General features: G+C 38.1%; 1 protein-coding gene across 1 annotated transcript in view; it reads left to right on the top strand.

Annotated features, from left to right (window-relative positions):
- Positions 1-22,778, top strand: part of parp1 (poly (ADP-ribose) polymerase 1) — a 210,423-nt gene that overhangs the window by 167,495 nt on the left and 20,150 nt on the right. The window contains exons 17-20 of the mRNA XM_039748295.1: positions 8,527-8,655; positions 19,613-19,711; positions 19,906-20,058; positions 20,565-20,692. Coding sequence (XP_039604229.1) covers positions 8,527-8,655; positions 19,613-19,711; positions 19,906-20,058; positions 20,565-20,692 — 509 coding nt within the window. The remainder of the gene's footprint in view (positions 1-8,526; positions 8,656-19,612; positions 19,712-19,905; positions 20,059-20,564; positions 20,693-22,778) is intronic.

The following is a 22,778-nucleotide window of genomic DNA, read 5'->3' as shown; positions in this document are numbered from 1 at the left end:
TACCTGGGTTAAGAGATGGCAGTAGGATGCACTTTGGGAAGAAAACTAGCTGGTTGTGGCAATACATGTACCACCTTTGTAAAGACTAATGCAGACCTCGTACACCCCTTCATGACAAAGGTATTCCCTGATGGAAGGAACCTCATTCTGCTGGATAGTGCACCCTGCCATACTGCAAAAATTGTTTAGGAATGGCTTGAGGGACATGGCAAAGTGTTCAGGGTGTTGACTTGGCCTCCAAAGTCCCCAGATCTCAATCTGATCGATCATCTGTGGAATGAACTGGAAAAACCAATCAGATCTATGAAGGCCTTACATTGCAACTTACAGGACTTAATACTAGAATTCCCAAAGCCTACAAAAAAAACTCATAATCCTGGCTCACCTTAAATTCCTTCGCACCTCTCCGTCAGCGTCGTTTGTGTTGTAAATGAGTCAATCAGCAAAAACAGCAAACAGCCTGCTATCCCATCCCCCTGCCCACTGCAGCAGCTCAATTCACAAAGAAGATTCTCAGTGCTCAGTGTTTATCTTAGAGTGAAGTGCCTGGAGTTGTAGAGGGTAAATAATATATTGTCATTTGGAATACATATATTTCATTTGTGTTCCGTGTCTACAACAACCTATGTAAACACAAAGTTAAAACAGAAACTTTTTCGTGTTTTAGTAATAATTGATACAATGTAGACATGAAGTGTATAACGTGTGAAGCCTGAAGTCCAAATATCAAATAAACACTTTAACAAAAGGTACAAGTATAACAATACAAGTGCGTTTTTATTCAAAAGGGTAACCAAAGAAAAAGAAAGCAGGTTAGGGTAGGCTATTGATACGATAGCTTGCGTGGTGCAGTGGTAAGAGTGCTGACTACTAATCAAGAAGTTGCCAGTTCGATAACGGCTGCCACCCAAATTTACTATTTTGAGCACAGTTGCAGTACAGATTAAGGAGATGCGTAGCCTTCTATCAATGCTACCAGGTCAGCTGACATTACATGTATATATTTAGTTTTAATCAGGTTATTAGAACTGATGTTTCAGTGTGTGTGGTGTGGTGTCACAAAACAAGTTCCATGAGGGCTACATGAGTGGGAGGTTTGAGCTTGAGGTGGCTTGATTGTAGTAGAGAATTGGTTTATCTTACCCTGGTGACTATTAGAGAGAGAGTGCATACTCCTCAAGGTGGCACAGGAGGGGACTATAGAACTCTGAAATTCTGCCTGTGCCAGTCCAGGTAAAACTAAGTGGATCAAAAGGTTTGAGACATGGTTCAAATCTTGGTGTAAGGGCTTGGGTTTTATGGGCATTTCAAACTCCTTCTGTAACAAATGAGGCAAGGTAACTTAGGAAATTTTAGCTGAGAGTTAAAGAGCAAAAGTAAGATAAGTAATGCATTAAACTGCTTGTTTTAATGCTAGGAGTATCAAAAGTAAAACGTGATTTAAAGTTACAGTATATGTAGCTGACCTTAATTATGATATCATAATAATAACAGAATCCTGGTTAAATAATTGACATGGCAGTGCATTTAATATGGATGGTTAAACATTTTTTAGAAGTAATTGGCAAAATGAAGGGTGGGTTGCCATGCAGGTTGAACAGAATTTAAATGCACGTAGTCTGTATGATGAGCTATATTTTAGTAAGGATGTTTGGGTTAGATTGGAAAGCATTTACGATAGAGACCTGATATTAGGAACATTATAGTTATAGCAAATTATATATATAGCACCATATAATATATATTAAATTGCCAATTATATACCCAGTTATATCCAATTCAGTCCATAGTTTCAATATTAACACTAGAATTACCAAAGCCTATGAAAAAACACGTAAACTGGCCAAACTTAAATCCCTTTGCACCTCTCCGTCAGCGTCTTTTGTCTTGTAAATGTGTCGAAAAGCCCAAGCACCCTGCTATCCATAACCCAACGCCACCCCACCACCGCAGAGAGGCCAAGAAGTTCTCTCAGTTCAAGCCTTGATTATCTGGGAGTGAGCTACCTAGAATTGTATAGAGTAAATAAGTTCATGTGTGTTCCATGTCTACAACAATTTATGTACACACATAGTTAAAACAAACGTTTTTCATGTTTTAGGAATAAATGACAAAATGTGGACATGAACTTTATAATGTGTGAAGGCTGATGGCCAAATATCAAATAAACACTTTCACAAAAGGTACAAGTGCAATAGGACAGTTTCCATGGTGCAGTAAGAACTGCTTTGTTATAATCCAGAGATCGTGAGTTCAAAACCAGCTCCCCGCAAATGTACCATTTTTGAGTAGTGAGCTGCTCTTACTGTTAATATTATACAATAAAAACATACATTTGATATTTGTCTGTAACAGCCAGTGTAAATTTATAGTACTTGTAAAAGTTAGTTTTTGTGTTTTTTTTTCGTTTTTTTTTTTTACTTTTATTCTCTCAGTCACAGTCACGATACAACACCCACCCCCTGCCCCAGATCTGACGTTGTGAGTGGTCTTTTGTGGAACTGGAAATTCTCTGATCTGGAGGGATAAAAGCTGACGCACAAACTGTGGTGAATCTGCCTTCTTCGTATCTCACCATCACTTGAATTTTTTTATTCAGTTTTATTGAGTGCTCCTGCTCATGCTGAATTACACTGCTCACAAAAATTAAAGGAACACTTTTTTTATTGGGCCTGGCATGAAATCAATTAAACCTGTCTGATAATTTTCTGGTTGGTTAAGCAGCTGAGGTCATTGTTAATCAATTTCAGCTGTATTGGTGTTCATGGACTTAATGACAGGTGCACTAAAGTGGCAACAATTAGAAAACCCTCAAAACAGGACTGGTTTTACATGTGGAGGTCATTTCAAGTTTCTCCCTCTTGATCTTTTTGGCTGGTTTTCCACTCATGCTAGTTTTGGCTTGAGTAATTATCTCTACTGGCAGTATGAGGCGATTCCTTAACCCTACAGAAGTTGCACAGGTTGTCCAACTTCTCCAGGATGGCACATCCACACGTGCTGCAGCAAGAAGGTTTAATGTGTCTCCCAGCACAATCTCCAGAACATGGAGGAAATTTCAGGAGACTGGCTGTTATTCTCGGAGAGCTGGACAGGGCCGTAGAAGGTCCTCAACCCATTAGCAGGACTGATACCTGCTCCTTTGTGCAAGGCGGAACAGGCTGAGCACTGCTCGTGCCCTACAGAATGACCTCCAGTGGGCCACTGGTGTGAATGTCTCTACCCAAACAATCAGGAACAGACTTCATGAAGATGGCCTGAGGGCCCGACGTCCTGTAGTGGGCACTGTGCTCACTGCCCAGCACCGTGGAGCTCGACTGGCATTTACTCAAGAACACCAGAATTGGCAAGTCCGCCACTGGCCCTGTACTTTTACAGACGAGCAGGTTCACCCTGAGCAGCTGTGATAGACGTGAAAGAGTCTGGAAAAGACAAGGAGAACGATATGCTGCCTGCAACGTCTTTCAACATGACAGGTTTGGTGGTGGGTCAGTGATGGTCTGGGGAGGCATATCCATGGAGGGACGCACAGACATCTACTGCGTAGGAAATGGTGCTCTGACTGCCATAAGGTATTGAGATGAAATCCTTGAACCCATTGTCAGACCCTATGCTGGTGCAGTAGGTCCTGGTTTCCTCCTAATCCACGACAATGCCCGGCCTCATGTAGCAAGAGTATGCAGGCAGTACCTGGAGGATGAAGGAATTGAAACAATTGAATGGCCTTCACAATCCCCTGAATTAAACCCAATAGAATATCTGTGGGACATTATGTTTCGGTCCATTAGGCGCCGCCAGGTTGCTTCTCAGACTGTACAACAGCTCAGGGATGCCCTCATACAGATCTGGGAGGAAATGCCACAAGACACCATCCGTTGTCTCATTAGGAGCATGCCTTGACGTTGTCAAGCATGCATACAAGCTCGTGGGGGCCACACAAGATACTGAAAAGCATTTTGAGTAGCAGAAATTACGTTTTTGAAAAAATGGATTAGCCTGCCACATCTTCATTTCACTCTGATTTTAGGGTGTCTACACAATTGAGCCCTCTGTAGGCAGAAAACTTTTATTTCCATTAAAAGACTTGGCATCCTTTTGTTCCTAAGACATTGCCCTGTCGTTATTTGTATATATATCCGACTTCATATTGAGATCTGATGTATCTAATGTGTTTCTTTAAAGTGTTCCTTTAATTTTTGTGAGCAGTATAGTATGCACCTTATGGTCCATGATGTCAAAGCCGCACTGACAAAAAAACAGACATAGGTATATATAATATTTGGACCTTTTCTGACATTTATGACATTTTATGACCTGTATAGTGCATTTCAGAAAACATTGTGGCATGGATGCAACATTATTCATATTCATTGGTATGACTTCTTGCAGTTGTAATCAGTGACCAATTTTTATCCAGTCTTGCCCAATCTCCACATTTTGGTGCATGATGGTGTTTCTTTTGTACTCCAGGACATGCAGAGGAAAGAAAGGTGCAGAGAGGCCAGTTCCGTGCTATATGCAATCATCAAATTTAAATGTTAACAGTTCCCACACACCCAAGGACCGTCCTTCCTACTTTTACAACATGCAGCAATGTTCACACTTCTCTCTATGCTGTAGTTCTTATTAACCTAAAGAGGCGCCTGACACTGAGTTTGCTTTCCTGGGGGAAGTGGCGGTCTTAGAATAGAAGCTTGTTGATGTTACATCCTCTTTTTCCTTTTCCATCGCATTTTCTTGTAAGAAGCAACGACGAAGTTACTCTGCAAGGTGAGCCAAGAACACTCTTCTTTTCTCAGTGGACGCGTGCATGTCTTGTACAGTACATGTGCGTTGATCGCCGCCAGGTCAAGCTTGTTGTAGCATACAACAACCATCCACCTGCATGCTCCTCCTAGCTCTGAATAAGCTCACACTTTCTGGTGTAAGTTCTTGTTTAAGAGAAGTTCTGTTCAAAGCCTAATTAAATCTTGTTACAATTTTAAATTCAAAATCGCTTCTAAACATTTCCGAGCCATTTCAAAATGGTCAGAAAACTGTATGCCTACTCCATTTCTATGTTGAAAATGGGTCTTTTAAGTCCCGGTGTACTGGGACCTATTCTAAAAATCAACTGACTCAGTTGTTACACTGTATCATAATTATAACAAGAAAGTTCTATCTCATTATAATTTACTGGGGGAAAAGACTATACCATTGTCTGTGACTATGAAAGAATATTCTATTGAAATTAAGCCAACACCAATATGGGTTTAACTCAAATCTTCAACTTTCTAAGATTGGCTCTTACAAATAGGTAGCATGAGAGCAATTATTTAAAAGAATGTTAAGAAAGGTAAAAGATAGAAATATTGTAGAAAAGGCAAAAGATGACCCAAAGAGATTCTTTCAGTATCACTAAGGGCGAAATTAAATATACACAGAGGGAAATAACAGATGCTCTGTTTTTGAAGTATATGTGTGGAAAAAAGTGGATAACATCCTCATAGACTGTAAAGGAGCTACTTCATTATGCGAAGATTGTGGGGGGGGGAGAAGTGCTACTTGGATAAGAAAAGCTGAAATCATGTAAATCACTGGGATCCAGCAACATTTTTCCTAGAGTGCTTAAGGAATATTAGTGAGTGCATATATAAACCGTTCACACACATTTTTCAAACATCATGCAACACAGGAGAAATTCCTAAGGATAAGAAGAGAGCAAATGTTATTTTATTATATAAAAAAGGACATCTGACAGATCCAAGTGCCTATTGGTTGGTAATCTTTATATACATCATGCTTAAATTAATGGAAGGAATTATTAATGAAATATTTCAGCATCATATGCCAAGAACAGGTGTATTAATGAGCAGTCAGCATGGGTTCAGACAGGTGAGATGTTTTACTAATGTGTTGTAATTGTATGAGGAGACATAAAAAGGTGGAGGGGTAAATATTATTTACCTTAATTTTTCAGAAAGCTTTTGATAAGGTCCCACATGAGGGAGTAGGCTTCAAACTAAAAGTAGTAAGAATTCAGGGGACTATGTGTAAATGGCTACAATACTGGCTCAAGCTCAAAAAGCAAAAGATTATTGTGAGAGAGAATGTTAATGTGTGTAATGCTAAGTGATGCCTCTTAAATTTAAGGGACCCTTTAAATTGCATATTGGATGCCGATGCACAAAATATTCAAGTGGAAAATCTTTAATGTGTAATTGGTTGAGAACAAAATGATGCAACAAGGGGGAATTGAAACTAAAATCACCAACCCATTGAGGGCTGGATTCAATTGTGTGCATGGTCTCCATATGCCTTGATGAGCTCCCAACAGTGTTTGAGCATGTACCTGATGAGACGATGGATGGTGTCCTTAGGTCTTGGGCAGTCTGTGGCGCTACTTGGTAGCATCAGATGCACAAATTCATATTGTCGCAGAGGTTATTAGTTGGATTCAGATCTGGAGAACATGTGGGCCAGTCAGTGGTGTTAATGCATTCGTTATCCAGAAACTGCCTATGCACTCTAGCCACATGGCGTTGTCCTCCACCAGTAGGAACCCAAGGCACATTGCACCAGTGTAAGGTCTGATAATGGCTCTGAGAATTTCATCCCAGTGCCTAACAGTGGTCAAGGTATCAATGCATAGCACGTGGAGGTCTGTGCGATCCTTCAAGGATATGCCTCTCCAAACAATCATTGACCCACAGCCAAACCAGTCATGCTTGGTGGTGTTGCAGACTGCACATTAACTATGGTGTTTCTAGACTCATTCAGTGTGGACCTGCTCACATCTATGAAGAGGATGGGGTAAGAGACGGAGCTGCCAGTTGTATTTTATGGTGGGTTGTGATCACAGGTCTCACTAGAGGCCCTCATGGAGTTGCTTTCTGACGGTTTGATCAGAAACATGCACACCAGTAGCCAGCTGGAGGTCATTTTGTACGGCTCTGGAAGTGTTGCTCTTCTTCTTCCTAGCACAAAGGAGCAGATACCGGTTGATGCTCTTCTAAGGCCCTGTCCAGTTCTCCTCATGTAACAGCCAGTCTCCTGGCATCTCCTTGTTTCCTGTTGAGCTGGAAGACACAGCAAACATACTTGCAATGGCACATATTTATGTGCCATCCTGGAGGAGCTGGACTACCTGTGCAACCTGAATTGGCAGCAGGTACCGCACCATGCTACCAGTAGTGACAAGAACACAAGAAAAATTAGAGAAGAATCAGTCAGAAATGATAAGGATAGAGCAAATGTCTGTGTCCTCCACTACTAAAACCATTTCTGTGTTTGGGATTATCTTGCTGTTGCCTCTTTAGTGCACCTGTTGTCACATTCATTTGCACCAAATCAGGTGAAGTTGATTCACAGTTGCTTATGTTTCCTAACTAGACAGGTTGATATCTCTGAAACTTAATTGACTTGGTGTTAGTTTGTTATGATTAAGTGTTCTCTTAGTTTACTTGAGCAGTGCATTTAGGACACCTCAAAATGCAACATGATGTTATTTTGAAGAAATTAGATGGTGTTTTGTCTTGGTAGAGTAATATTTTACTCTGCTTTCCCCTTTTGTATTATTAATAAGTAGCCTTTGTCAGAATGCCTGAAATCTCCCAGACTTACCACTGTTTATAAGGTATTATAGTATATAACTTCTCCCCACCTTCCCTTCTACATCTATAACCTCAGGCAATTAGGTGTAGTAAAAAACAACCAGGAGTTAAGTTACATGTAAAATAATGTATGGCTAATATTCATAAATAATAACAATATGCAAAGTACATTTGAATATTGGCAACCATACAACTTGATAAATGGTGATATATGGTTTCAGGTGGCATACAGACTTGTTAGTTACTTAAAATGTCTCTAATTATGGCATCATTTCAGCTTTTTTCTGAACAGGCTGCATGCCTGTCTCAATATGGCTGCTGAACTGTGCTCTTCATTACGTTGTCCTTTTCAGTTCATTTTGTGAGATGGTCATTCATCCAGTTTGGTGAGAGAGATTGAGTAAAACAAGCAAATGTATAGATGTTCTGTCCATCTCCTAGAGCCAATAGGACGTTGTGGTACTTAAAGGCTTCTGATACAAGACAGTTCCGAACAGCCATACATCAGACCAATGGGGGGATAGAACACCTTCACACCTGCCCCCAAAACCATATGTTAAGGAAAAGCTTGGCAGTTAGGCAACCTAGCGTTCTTGCGTGGGTTGAGAGAGAGACTTTAGCAGAGAAACACTTGCCAAACTTGTTCAAGGCACTTCCTCCCAACTCTGTCGTAAAATTCAAAGAGACCCATTCCTAAAAGGCAGGGGTAAACATGAATGTTTCTCACTAATGCAACACTAATATTACTTGGTTTGCCTAAATTACAAATACAGACACAAAATATTTATCAACTTGTATGCAAAATATCACATCACATCTGATGGATACAGTTGGTGAGCTTTTTTAGGTTGAATGACCTGTTCTTGTCAAAGATTTCTAATGTTTTAATTTGTATGAAGTAGTTGTATTTAATTGATATTTTGTAAAACTCTAGGCCAAAGTTCAGATGTTGGATAATCTTCTGGACATAGAGGTTGCTTACAGTCTTCTCAGAGGTGGTGCAGAAGATGACAATAAAGATCCTATTGATATCAACTATGAAAAACTAAAAACTGTGATAGAGGTAAGACTATTTCATACTTTATTTACTAATGTTTATTTTCATTACTTCCAAATGGACTGGTTGAACACTTTTTTCCATATGGATCAAGTAGGGCATTTTTTCATGATATATACAAACCCTTGTTGGTACATTATCCAACTCCCAGTCATGCTGATATTTACACTTGCTTTTGGACCTTGTGAACAATCTTCAAAAACAACACACCACAGCTGTGTATTAAACTAGGGTCCATACATGTGCTGCACCGTTATGCTTTCCATTTTCCAATTATTCGTGGACAATACAGTTACCTATGTAATTAACCTTCTTAGCGTTTTGTTTACCCCTTGAATAAACGAGTCAAATATTCTGAATTCTTTTCCAACAAGAAATAATGTTTTTTCATGTAACAGAAAAATGTAAATACTGAAACGTCACCATAAATACAGCAGGAAAGGTATGTCTAATGTTCATAGCTGTATTGATGTAGATATAGTAAACATAATCTATATGTAATATGTTTTGAAACAGTCACCAACACACAGTCTGACGTTGCAATCAGGACAGTAAAAACTTGTTTGTTTGTGCAGTTTTTTAAAAATATTTTTGCTTGTGAATAGAGGGTAGAATGTCTGTGCCTGATCCTCACAATTGACATGTCCCTTATATTATTCTGGCCTACCACAGAGCAAGGCTTAGTGACTTACACATTTTCCCTAACACAAATGACAGTTGCTATGAATAATGCTTTGGATGTTAATGTCATTCTTGTCTTTCTACTTGATCCCAGATATTTTGCTTTTTTTGTCATGCATCTACTTCCACCACAGTGAACCTTCGTGTGACCAAATTCACCAGGCATGTCACAGTGGTTCGGTTGTACTAATGTTGTATGCATTAGTTTCAGTATCTGTGTTCACTTTTGTTGACCAATACAATTTACTTTTTGTATATAACACTCTTAATTGATTGCAGTTGCAGAATACTGTGATTAATTCACAGTTAAAGTACATATATAGATTATTCTAATTACTAAATACAGAACTGGTACATATATAAATGCAGATTTGTTAAAAGACAAAGGAAATGGTAGAACAGATTAAGTATAAATGGAAACCAAGTATATCTGTCCATTGATAAATAATGGGGATTTTGAAAAAGAGAGTGCAGGCTGGTGGAATGGGTGGAGGAGAGTGTCAGGAGTAATTTGTGACAGACTGGTATCGGCAACAGTGAAAGGGAAGGTCTGCAGGAGACAAGCTATGTTATATGGGCTGGAGACGGTGGCACTGACCAGAAAGCAGGAGACAGAGCAAGAGGTGGCAGAGTTAAAGATGTTAAGATTTGCATTGGGTGTGAAGAGGATGGACAGGATTAGAAATGATTACATAAGAGGGTCCGCTCAGGTTGGATGTTTGGGAGACAAAGTCAGAGTGCTAGATTGCGTTGGTTTGGACATGTGCAAAGGAGAGATGCTGGGTATGTTGGGAGATGAATGCTAAGGATAGAGCTGCCAGGGAAAAGGAAAAGAGGATGTCCTAAGCGAAGGTTTATGGATGTGGTGAGAGAGGACATGCAGGTGATGGGTGTGACAGAGCAAGATGCAGAGGACAGAAAGATATGGAAGAAGATGATCCGCTGCGGCAACCCCTAATGGGAGCAGCCGAAAGAAGTTTAGCACTGAGACCATTGTTACTTCTTTCTTTCATCTTAAAAACTTTGCAAAGAAAATAATTAATCATTTAACTTTATATATTCAATTTTTAACACAGCAAATTCTCTTTCCATAGATATTTTTCCACAGTTAGATTCATCCCTCTTTAGGTATTCTGTGTACTTCATCAAGTTGCATAACTGTCCATATTTTTCATCTGTATACACATGAAGCATTGGTAATTTTCTATTAAGGTGAAGGAATTGGAAAATTGTCCCAAAAAATCTACCATTACCAATCGTCCAGAAAGTATCTTGGGCTGCACTGGTATTGTGAGCTTCTTTCTGTCTATGTAGAGTGCTCCCTCTCTGTTGCGTCACAGTCATCCGGAGAACCACTCGGGCTTCCATATGGAAATACAATTTCAATCATGCAACAGGATGCTCCCTTTAAGGTATTCAAATCTTAGTTTAGACAATCACACAAAACAACACTTTCAGTCTTTTTCAAAAGTTCAACTCTGATCAGCTAATGTGCCAAAGCATGCAAATATTAAGGTAACTGTTGAATCTTTCAAATCATCGTTGTTTTCTTTTGTCACAAACCAACATCATGCTTAAACAGGCAGTTTTCAAACTTAAAGGTAGGTGGGTAGGTAGGTGCATCTTTTCCAGCTTCCCAAAATTGAGCAGCTGCAAAGTTGGCAAGGTAGAATCCAGTATAAGTCAAATGCGTAACAAAAGAAATTTCTCAGTCCAATAAAGTTAGTTTTAAAAGGGTTGTTTAGTGAAAGTTCAAAGCAAAACACACAGAGAGAGGTTTTCACACTTGGCATAAAAGACATAAAAGGAAAAAATGTTTATTCTACAAACTTCGCTTTTTCTTGTTAAACTTCAGGTTTTTACTATACTTAAAGGCTGCAGTTTTTCTTTACGGCAAAGTTATATTCAGTATGTTCTATACATACAACACATTCAATATGGGCAATATGATACATTACAGGATACGGTTTAAAAACTGTTTGCCCTCCATGCTTACCAGTTTCAAGGCTGATCATAAACTGGGGCTAATCTGTAGTCAGAGGGACAAAAAATAATTAGAATATTTCAGTTTAGTTTATAGGGAATATAATAGAATCTCCCATAGCCTATGCATTAATATGTAGGCAATCATTTTAACATAACTAAGAAAATACATGTATCAATTTAACAAACTGAATAACTAACAAATGGCTCTTACATTTGGGTTCAGGCTTTCACAACCAACTGATGATCAACTTTGTGCTGTTGGTTTCTTCTCCTTATCGGATGTCAGTGTTAACTCCAGTTTAATTTTTCTTTACTGATGGATTGGAATTTTTTTTTTTTTTGCTTGATTCTGTGGAATACTCTGTGTGTATGCGCTATATAAATGTGAACAACTATCTGTCGTACTGACTGCAGTTTGTGAGATTTAAGGGCTGTGTCTCTGATATGGATATGAGCAACACTGGAGCACCACAAAAAACAGCATTGTCTTATTTTCTGTTAACTTTGTACACCTCCAGCTAGGTCATGTCGATTTGCAGAAATTCTCAAATGATTCTACACCTGTGGGTTATATTGATAAAGGGAATGAGACCAAGTATAGGAAGCAGTTGGAGAACTTTGTTTCTTGGTACAAAGAGAATTCTCTGCATCTTAACATCTGCAAAACTAAAGAAATGGTTATTGACTTTTGACTCACCAAAGTGACATCTATGTTTGGTCACTATTCCTGGAGTGGATGCAGAGGTTTTCCTTTCCTACAAGTACTTGGGGTTCCACATTAATGACAGGTTGGACAGGTTAGAACACAGAGGAACTATATCAGAAAGTGGTCTCGTCCATTGCGAAAGATGGACGTCTGAGCGGAGCTCCGTTAGCAGCGGTGTTATTTTTTATATTATTTCCTTATCCTGAGATATCCTATCCTGTATTTATCCAACCTGAGGGTTCTACTACAATATATGCAAGCATATATAAACATGGGCGGCAAGAAAGGGGCTCAGAAAGAAATGGAAAAGAAAACTAAAGCTACATCCAAGCCCAGACCAACAAGTTCAAGCTCAAGGTACGGACTTTCAGAGACTGACCTGGAACAGATGGGTGAAAGCCCAGGCTCCTCAGGACCAAGGTCCGCTACATTGTCTCCAGTTGAGAGTGAAATGGGGAGCGAATGTGTGAGTGACACAGGTCAAGATAGCTTGCCGATTGGAGTAGATCATTTGAAACTGGAAAAGGCCTTGCAGTCCGCTCTTTCACCTACTCCACGCGAGCTGAGAACATTGGCTATAATAGAGCTCGCCGCTTCACCCACAGTGCATGAAAGCAGAAATGATCTGTCCGAACTGAAGGTGATGATCGCTGAGCTCAAGCAAGAGATAAAGAAAAGTGAGAAGGCAAGTGAAAAGCTGCGGCAAGAGCTGCGACAGGACAATACAGACTCGGAGAAACGCATATATATTTGTTTTGAGGCGGCCTTGAAAGGCCTGCTGGATAAAATAGAGGAGCACTTTCAGGAAAACGTGTCTAAACTGAGCACACTTGCCGATCAGCTGGAGGATGTTAAGCAGACATTCACGTCTCGAATTGAAACAGCCGAAAATGTAGCATCCACCGCTGATGGAAAAGCAACAGCTGCCAATTCTGAATGCAAAAAACTCGGAGACAGACTTGCTGCTCTGGAAGATGGAAGCAGAAGGAATAATATTAGAATTGAAGGTCTACCTTAGAATCGTGAAAGTCCAAACCCAGTGAAATTCACAGCTGAACTATTCTCTAAAATAATTTCAGAGGACTTTAAATTAGATACCAAGATAGCAGCAGCTTATTGCATACGCGGATCAAATACCTTTAGACCTAGGTCTTTTATTATCCGCTTCGAGAGGTTACTATGTAAGCTAGATGTGATGGCACTCCTCAGGCACAAGCAAGAGATTATATATGAAAATAACCAATTCGTATTTTCCTTGATTTCTCTCCCGCAACAGCTGCCAAATGTGCAGCCTTCTACAACATTAAACAGCGGTTACGGCAAACCGATATCAGATACAGCCTCTTGTGTCCTGCCAAACTGAAAGTGGAAGTTCAAGGCCAATACTACGTCTTCTCCAGCAAGGAGGAAGCAGAAAAGGAACCAAGAAAGCTGATCCAGACACTATTCTGAAACACAATAGTGAGTCGCATCCTGTCATGGCATGGCAAGGATATACAGGTGCTGGTCTTAAAATTAGAATATCATGACAAAGTTGATTTATTTCAGTAATTCCATTCAAAAAGTGAAACTTGTATATTAGATTCATTCATTATACACAGACTGATGTATTTCAAATGTTTATTTCTTTTAATTTTGATGATTATAACTGACAACTAATGAAAGTCCCAAATTCAGTATCTCGGAAAATTAGAATATTGTGCAAAGGTTCAATATTGAAGACACCTGGTGCCACACTCTAATCAGCTAATTAACTCAAAACACCTTCAAAAGCCTTTAAATGGTCTCTGTCTAGTTTTTTAGGCTACACAATCATGGGGAAGACTGCTGACTTGACAGTTGTCCAAAAGATGACCATTGACACCTTCCACAAGGAGGGCAAGACACAAAAGGTCATTGCTAAAGAGGCTGGCTATTCACAGAGCTCTGTGTCCAAGCACATTAATAAAGAGGCGAAGGGAAGGACAAGATGTGGTAGAAAAATGTGTACAAGCAATAGGGATAACCGCACCCTGGAGAGGATTGTGAAACAAAACCCATTCAAAACTGTGGGGGAAATTCACAAAGAGTGGACTGCAGCTGGAGTCAGTGCTTCAAAAACCACCACGCACAGACGTATGCAAGACATGGGTTTCAGCTGTCACATTCCTTGTGTCAAGCCACTCTTGAACAAGAGACAGCATCAGAAGCGTCTTACCTGGGCTAAAGACAAAAAAGGACTGGACTGCTGCTGAGTGGTCCAAAGTGATGTTCTCTGATGAAAGTAAATTTTGCATTTCCTTTGGAAATCAAGGTCCCAGAGTCTGGAGGAAGAGAGGAGAGGCACAGAATCCATGTTGCTTGAGGTCCAGTGTAAAGTTTCCACAGTGATGGTTTGGGGTGCCATGTCATCTGTTGGTGTTGGTCCATTGTGTTTTCTGAGGTCCAAGGTCAACGCAGCCATCTAGAAGGAAGTTTTAGAGCACTTCATGCTTCCTGCTGCTGACGAACTTTATGGAGATGCAGATTTCATTTTCCAACAGGACCTGGCAGCTGTACACAGTGCCAAAGCTACCAGTACCTGGTTTAGGGACCATGGTATCCCTGTTCTTGATTGGCCAGCAAACCCGCCATTTTTATGGGGTATTGTGAAGAGGAAGATGCAATATGCCAGACCCAACAATTCAGAAGAGCTGAAGGCTACTATTAGAGCAGCATGGGCTCTCATAACACCTGAGCAGTGCCACAGACTGATCGACTCCATGCCGCACTGCATTGCTGCAGTAATCCAGGCCAAAGGAGCCCCAACTAAATATTGAGTGCTGTACATGCTCATACTTTTCATGTTCATACCTTTCAGTTGGGCAACGTTTCTAAAAATCCTCTTTTTGCATTGGTCTGAATTGATATTCTAATTTTCCGAGATACTGAATTTGGGACTATCATTAGTTGTCAGTTATAATCATCAAAATTAAAAGAAATAAACATTTGAAATACATCAGTCTGTGTGTAATGAATGAATCTAATATACAAGTTTCACTTTTTGAATGGAATTACTGAAATAAATCAACTTTGTCGTGATATTCTAATTTTATGACCAGCACCTGTATAACCTGCTCTCTGATCCACTTGTAACGATACAGGTATTATAATTATACATCCTTTTCATTACTCGGTCACTTTCTGTTTATGATTTAATTACAGTTATAGACGTGTGGAAGAAATTAACTTTTTTCTTTTTTTCTTTTTTTTACTACCCTAAAGGAGTCTGTTTAACATCATACCCTTGGTTTATTGTTATTGTTATTATTGTATTAAGACTTACTATGCTTATCGTGGACCACTTTCTAACACCATTCCCTGGGTTTATTATCTTAATACTTTAAGATTGCTGAAGATTATATTTTATGCTTATAGTTTGTTAATGATTATATTTTAGGCATATAGTATTGAGACTATATTGGCAATGAGACTCTATCTCTACTTTTAATCCTAAAACGCTGCTGCGTGGGGGCTTGTTTTGCTTTGGATGTGCTCTGTATCTAGGTATGTCAGAGGACCGAGACTATGTGAAGTGGGGTCCAGCCTCATGGGGGGTGGGGGGGATAAGGCGGGAGAGAAAGAGAGCAGTCTATATCTAATCCTTTTAATCCTTATAACTACCAATGTAACAATAGGCTGCATGGCAATAACTCTTGAGGAAATAGAAAATTAAGGTTAAAGCTGTCTCACTTCCAGGTAAGACTATAAAATGACATCAAAAATTCAGAATCAATGTCTCCATGATGGGACAGTTATCTTTGTGAGCTGGAATGTTAAAGGCCTGAATCACGAATTAAAGAGAAAGAAAGCATTCTCTCACCTAACAGGTTTAAACGCTAAAATAGTATTTTTACAGGAGACCCACTTACTAAGCAAGGATCAGTTCCAGCTGCAAAAGGACTAGACTGGCCAAATGTTCCATTCTAGCTTTACAAAGAAAACTAGAGGTGTGGGAATCCTCATACATAGAACAGTTTCATTTGTAGCATCAGATGTAGTATCTGAGGGAGATATGTGATGGTCAAGGGCAACTTATTTAACTGTAAAATGATTTTGATAAATGTTTATGCACCTAATAGCGATGATAAGGAATTCATACAAAATGTATTTGCATCCATTCCCAATGTGAACACTCATAAAATTATAATGGCTGGGGACTTTAATTGTGTTTTAAATCCACTCTTAGATAGGACTCCTGTCACAGGGGGGATGACATCTAATACTGCAAAGACAATTACACAGTTTGTAACTGACCACAACTTATCATACCCTTGGAGGTTTCTAAACCCAAACTCAAGAACATATTCTTTCTACTCACCAGTACATCATTGGTACTCAAGAATAGATTATTTCTTTATAGATAATAATTTCTTGCCTATGATTAAATCTTGCAAGTACGATGCTATTGTTATTTCTGCCCATGCACCTCTGATCTTGGAGCTAAAGTCACTATGCCCTACACGCTCACCTCGCAGATGGCGTCTTAACCCACTTCTATTAACAGATGAGGACTGGACAGAATTTATTTCTAAACAAATCAGTTTCTTCCTAGAGACAAAAACATCCTCGGAGGTTTCTGCAGGAATATTCTGGGAAACTCTAAAGGCCTTCTTCAGAGGATAGATTATTTCATGTCTCTCCCACAGGAATAAATTAGAAACCAAGAAAGTATCAGAGTTAAAAAGCGAAATTCCTAGAGTAGATGAAGAACAAGCCAGGCTTCCAAGCGAGGCTCTACATAGGAAAAGGCAGGCTCTGCATTCAGAACTCAACCTCTTGACGACTAAAGAAACTGCACAACTAATTTATAAATCCAGACATCATTACTATGAACATGGAGAGAAAGCTAATAAGCTTTTAGCTCAACAAATCCACAAGCGAGAAGTTAGCAATGCAGTCCCAGTAGTCACCAACACGAACAGAGACAAAATCATTGACCATCAAAATATAATGCACCCATTTAGAGACTACTATAAATCCTTGTCTTCTTTAAACTCAGTAGAACATAAAACACAATCTAATGTATTTCTGGATACATTACAGATACCACAATCAGAATTACCACCGCTATCAGAATTAATAGATGCTATAAAGTCACTTCAAGGCGGTAAAGCAGCGGGCCCTGATCACTACCCTGCAGAATTTTATAAGAAATTCTCTGCTCAGCTAGCTCCCCTCCTATTAGCAACATTTACAGAAGCTAGAGACAATCAAATTCTTACTCAAACTTTTCGCCAAGCATTAATCACCGTCTTTCCTAAACATAATAAGGACTTCTTACAATGTGCATCATACAGACCAATTTCACTTCTGAATAATGATATTAAAGTACTCTCAAAAATCATAGCTAGAAGGATGGAGAAAGTGTTGCCTTCGGTAATATCACAAGATCAAACTGGATTTATCAAGGGTCAACACTTATTATCTTCCAATCTTCCACGTCTGTTTAATGTAATATACTCACCCACAAAGTCAGACACCCGAGAAATACTACTATCATTGGATACAGAAAAAGCGTTTGACATGATTGAATGGAAATACCTTTTCACTACATTAGAGAAATATGGGTTTGGCCCGAACATTTGTGCATGGATCAAACTACTATATACCAATCCAGAAGCTTCAGTTTGTGTTAACAACATTTGTTCAGACTACTTTAAACTAGAACGTGGTACCAGACAAGGATGCCCCTTGTCACCACTGCTATTTGCAATCGCCATTAAACCACTGGCGGTTCACTGTCGAAATGCTGACAGATAAATGGAATTATCAGAGAAGGACTGGAACAGAAAATTTCTTTATATGCAGATGATATGGTACTGTATATATCAGACCCACAAAATTCTGTGCCTGCAGTCTTAACAGCACTTACAGAATTTCAAAAGATCTCTGGTCTCAGAATTAATCTGAATAAAAGTGTACTCTTTCCAGTGAATTCTCAAGCATATAATATTAGATTAGACACCCTACCTTTTATCATTGCAGATCAGTTTAAATACCTAGGGTAAACATCACAAGTAAACACAAAGCTCTTTATCAACAAAATTTCGCTGTCTGTGTGGAAAAATTAAGCAAGACTTGCATAGATGGTCAACCCTTCATCTCACTCTAGCTGGAAGAATTAACATTGTTAAGATGAATATTCTTCCTAAGCTTCTCTTTTTAATTCAAAACATTCTAATATACATCAGTAAATAATTTTTTAAGCAATTAGATTCAACAATAACCTCATTTATTTGGAACTCGAAACATCCAAAGAGTGACTCAACAAAGACCTAAGGTGGCATGGCTATACCCAACTTTCAGTTTTATTACTAGGCAGCAAACATACAAGCTATAAAAACCTGGACACAAATAGATGAACATACACAGGCCTGGTCGCAATAGAAGTAAAATCCTGCAGTACTTCTTTATATTCCCTGCTTTGTGCCCCAATAAATGCAAGTTATCGGCAATATACTAATAACCCAATTGTGCTTCACTCACTCAGAATATGGAACCAATGTAGAAAGCATTTTAAGATGGAGAAGCTTTTATCTGTGGCACCTCTGCAAGAGAACCACCTCTTTCAACCCTCGCAAACATATGCAGTTTTTAATATCTGGAAAATATTTGGGATTAAATTACTTAGAGATCTTTATATAGACAACATCTTTGCATCCTATGAACAATTACATTCCAAATTTTAACTTTCCAGCTACACATTTCTTTCACTATCTTCAAATTAGGAACTTTGTTAAACAGAACCTGCCTGATTTTCCTCATCTTGCACCCTCATCCATGCTGGAAAAAATATTGCTCAATTTCAAGGACTTAGACACTATCTCTGCAATATGTAAAATTATTTTACAGTCCCTCCCTTTCAAGGATCCAAGAGGAAAAATGGGAAAAAGATCTCTTAATATATCAGAAAAGGAGTGGAAAGTAGCAATGCAGAGACTTCACTCAAGCTCCATGTGTGCAAAGTATACAATTTTTAACTCAAAATTATATATCAAGCACATCTGTCTCGCCTAAAACTGCCCAAAATGTTTCCAGGGCAAGATCTAACCTGCGAACACTGAAAGTCCTAGCCTCACTGGGTTAAATGTTTTGGGCCTGCACCAAATTAACATCATTTTGGATCAAAATTGTTAAGTGCCTTTCAAACAGCCTTGGTGTCACAATCCCTCCTAGTCCATTAACAGCTGTGTTTGGTGTTCTTCCAGATGGGTTGGAACTTACAATAACTAACATGTCAATCAGAGAAATGTTTGTTCTATTTCTATGTTCTGTTTCTTTCATTTGGGAAATTCACTGGTTATAGATTCCCGGGCAACGCCGGGTACTCCTGCTAGTACTGAATAATTTGAAAAGTGTGGGGAGTGAAGGGGGTGCTGTGCTCCATTGATGGACAATTAAAAACAATTTGTAATAATGCTAAATATTTATAAACAAAATTAGGAGAGGCTGGTGTAAGATTGTAATTTTAAATATTTTAAGTTTTATTTTGAGTATTGAATATTTACTTAAAATTTTTGTGCAAGTTTCCATTTTTTAACTTACCCTTTTTTAATTCATAATAAATAGGTTGTTGACAGAAAATCTCATGAAGCTCAAATCATTCGGGAATATGTCAAGAATACTCATGCTGCAACTCACAATACTTACACACTTGAAGTTGAAGATGTAAGTCACTGAACTGGTAAAACTTGATATTAAAACCAAAAAATCTACCATACTTTTGAACAAAACAGCAAGTTTTTAAATTTATTTTGATGGATAAGTGTTCTGAACAAAAATTTGTAACAGAGGTTAAGAAATGATGAAGTTTTTTAGGTAGAAATTTTCTTATTTTTTATTTTCAATGTTTGCATTCTCAGATTTTTAAAATATTACGTGAGGGTGAGTACCAGCGATACAGGCCCTTCAAAGATCTTCCCAACAGACAGCTGCTTTGGCATGGTTCCCGCACCACTAATTTTGCTGGCATCCTTTCCCAGGGACTCAGAATAGCACCTCCTGAGGCACCTGTAGTAAGTCTAAAGATTAAAGCTGTAATTTTACACAAACTACAATATTTTTTAAAGGCCTTTAAATATTAATATGTAGTTCGGTGTAAGTTCTACAGTGTTTGTCCATTTGTACTTTGTTTTAAACTTGGTTTTAATTTTATCTTAAATTATTTTCACTGCCTTGTGTTCTGCAATTTTGTGAAATTTTGTGCTTCAGTCAGTTTAATTTTTAACTGGCCACACTTCTGACAGTGGTATAAATTTTGCATAGTCTAGCAACAAACTATGACACTTTTTACAATTCCTGTAAAATGAAACATATTAAAAGTAATGTGTTTTATTTTACAATATTAAACTTTAAACATGAGCTGTGAAATCATTTATTAAATAAAGCTATTTAAAAAATAATTGTATATAAGAATCCACCTTATCTTATATTTGAGAATATGTCCTAAAACATCATTTATTTTATATTGTGTAGGTAGAGGATATTGTGCTAAGGACATTTTTCTGATTTATTTTTACAGACTGGTTATATGTTTGGTAAAGGAGTTTATTTTGCTGATATGGTTTCTAAAAGTGCAAATTACTGCCATACTTCTCAAGCTGATCCAGTAGGTCTCATTTTGCTAAGTGAAGTTGCTCTTGGAAACATGTAAGTCTTTGATTTGTTAATTCAATATAAAGAAGATTACTTTGTTTAAAGCTATTTTCTGTAAATATTTTTAACTGTGTAATATCATCATGGAAATGTCCCTTATCAGATAAAGTATAATTTGTTTATCCTTTACCTGTATACTTTTAAGGAATATTCCTTTACTCAAAAATAGTATATATTTTTATGTTACTTATCCCGTGTACTTTGTAGTGATGGCTAAGAAAATATTTTATCTCAAATTTTCATACAGAACAGAGATAACAGTTTTTGATATACCAGGGGTCTATAGAGACCAGTGCTGCTCAGCAGCAAAAAGGATAAAACAATTCATTAAAACAATCTCACAGTACTCATGTTGTGTAATTCACATGTAAAGTTATCTAGTCCTATGCTCAAAAAGTTGCAAATTTACAAAATTATTTTTAAATAAAACACTTAAATACACCCGTCAATGAAAATGAGACACACTTGGAAGTGCTTGAGCATTTCAACTGAAGACAATCCACGTTCATTGGTTAAGAATCCAGTTCAGTAAAAGCTTACTCCTTGGCTAGTATCATTGTGTAACATGATATCAACAAAAAGCGTCCACTGAGAACCATGTAAACTTAATATTGAGTTAAAAAAAAGGAAGTGAAAACATTATTAAGAAAAGAATATGCCTCACCTTTGTGCATATGCTTCAGAAGTTCAATTCATCCATGTAGTTTTGAAGACTGTTGCTAAATAATCCTGAGGTACTATGAATATGCATGTAATGATGGGAGGAAAGGCTACAACTCAAGTGGTCTTTCTCGTCTAAGCACATTCCATTTTCGTTCACAATAACATTTTTTGGAGATGGTTTATTTAACAATATTTTGGTAAAAAATATGTGTTTTGGGGTAAGTAACATATACAAAATATCAATTTTGGATGAAGTATTCCTTAACTCTGGAATTAATGAGTCAATTGTTAACTTGCTGTGTTTTCATTTAACATTGTTGTGTTCAGGTTTGTAATAGAGCTTGTATACAAGTGTGTGTATATGTATGTATGTGTGTATGTGTATATATATATATATATATATAGATATAGATATAGATATAGATATATATAGATATAGATATATAGATATTAGGGGTGTGACGAAACGCTTTTCCCATGAGACGAGACACGAGACTGGGTTCACGAGGACGAGACTTTTAGAGACTTTTTTTAAAGAAATCCTTAATGTTTAAATATATAGCAAAAATAGCCTTTTATTTAACTGAAAAACACAAAATGCAAAAATGCATGTCCATTTTGAAATCAACTTTTTGAAATAAAACTTCTATTTTGATGAATGATATGCAGTAATAACATGTAAACACTGCAAAATATTTTGCCACAAACTGATAGGCAATTAATTGCACGATAAAATTAAATAGTATAAATAAAAATAAATAATAAACAACACAAATATCTCTTTACATGCAATTAACCATAATTAGTGTAACTATCAAAGTAGTGCTGTCTTAAAACTCAGAGTGCAAAACAATGAACAAAATTTTCTTAAGCATGGAAAAAGAGCTAAGACCTAGGTAATGAGGTAATGACCTATACAGAACAGCCTAAGATATGGTCATGTTCTTTTTTAAGAATATAAGCATGTCTACATTTTCTGGCAGCAATTGTGACCTCAGGGCAGTGACTATGTCTCCTGCAGTTGAAAAGACATGCTCACTTGGAACAGAGGTCGCAGGAATGGAAAGATATTCTTTGACAAGTGGAGACAGCAAAGGATATTTAGAGCTGTTTTCTCTCCACCATGTCAGAGGGCAGCAACTAAGTGGGATAGATGCCCTCTCTTCTGTAAAGTTCAGTTTCCCTCTCAATTCCTTTGCTGGGCTGTTCTGTCTTCGAGAAAGAGTCCCCTAGCAGATCCTCAAGTGCTGTCTTCTTGGAAGCAGGTTCCTCTTCTGACTCCACTCTGCCTTCAGCTTCAAGAGCCCCCTCGCCCCCATGTGTGGAACAATGAACTGATGCCTCTTCCTTGCGCTCTATACTCTTCTCATCTGTGGGCTTCAAGCAGCAGAAACACTGGCTTTAACATTAGCAAGCA

Source organism: Polypterus senegalus, chromosome 3 (assembly GCF_016835505.1).
Source record: "Polypterus senegalus isolate Bchr_013 chromosome 3, ASM1683550v1, whole genome shotgun sequence".
NCBI classification, from domain to species: domain Eukaryota; kingdom Metazoa; phylum Chordata; class Cladistia; order Polypteriformes; family Polypteridae; genus Polypterus; species Polypterus senegalus.
Note: the sequence above shows the minus strand (reverse complement) of the source record. Positions and strands in the feature narration are given on the sequence as shown.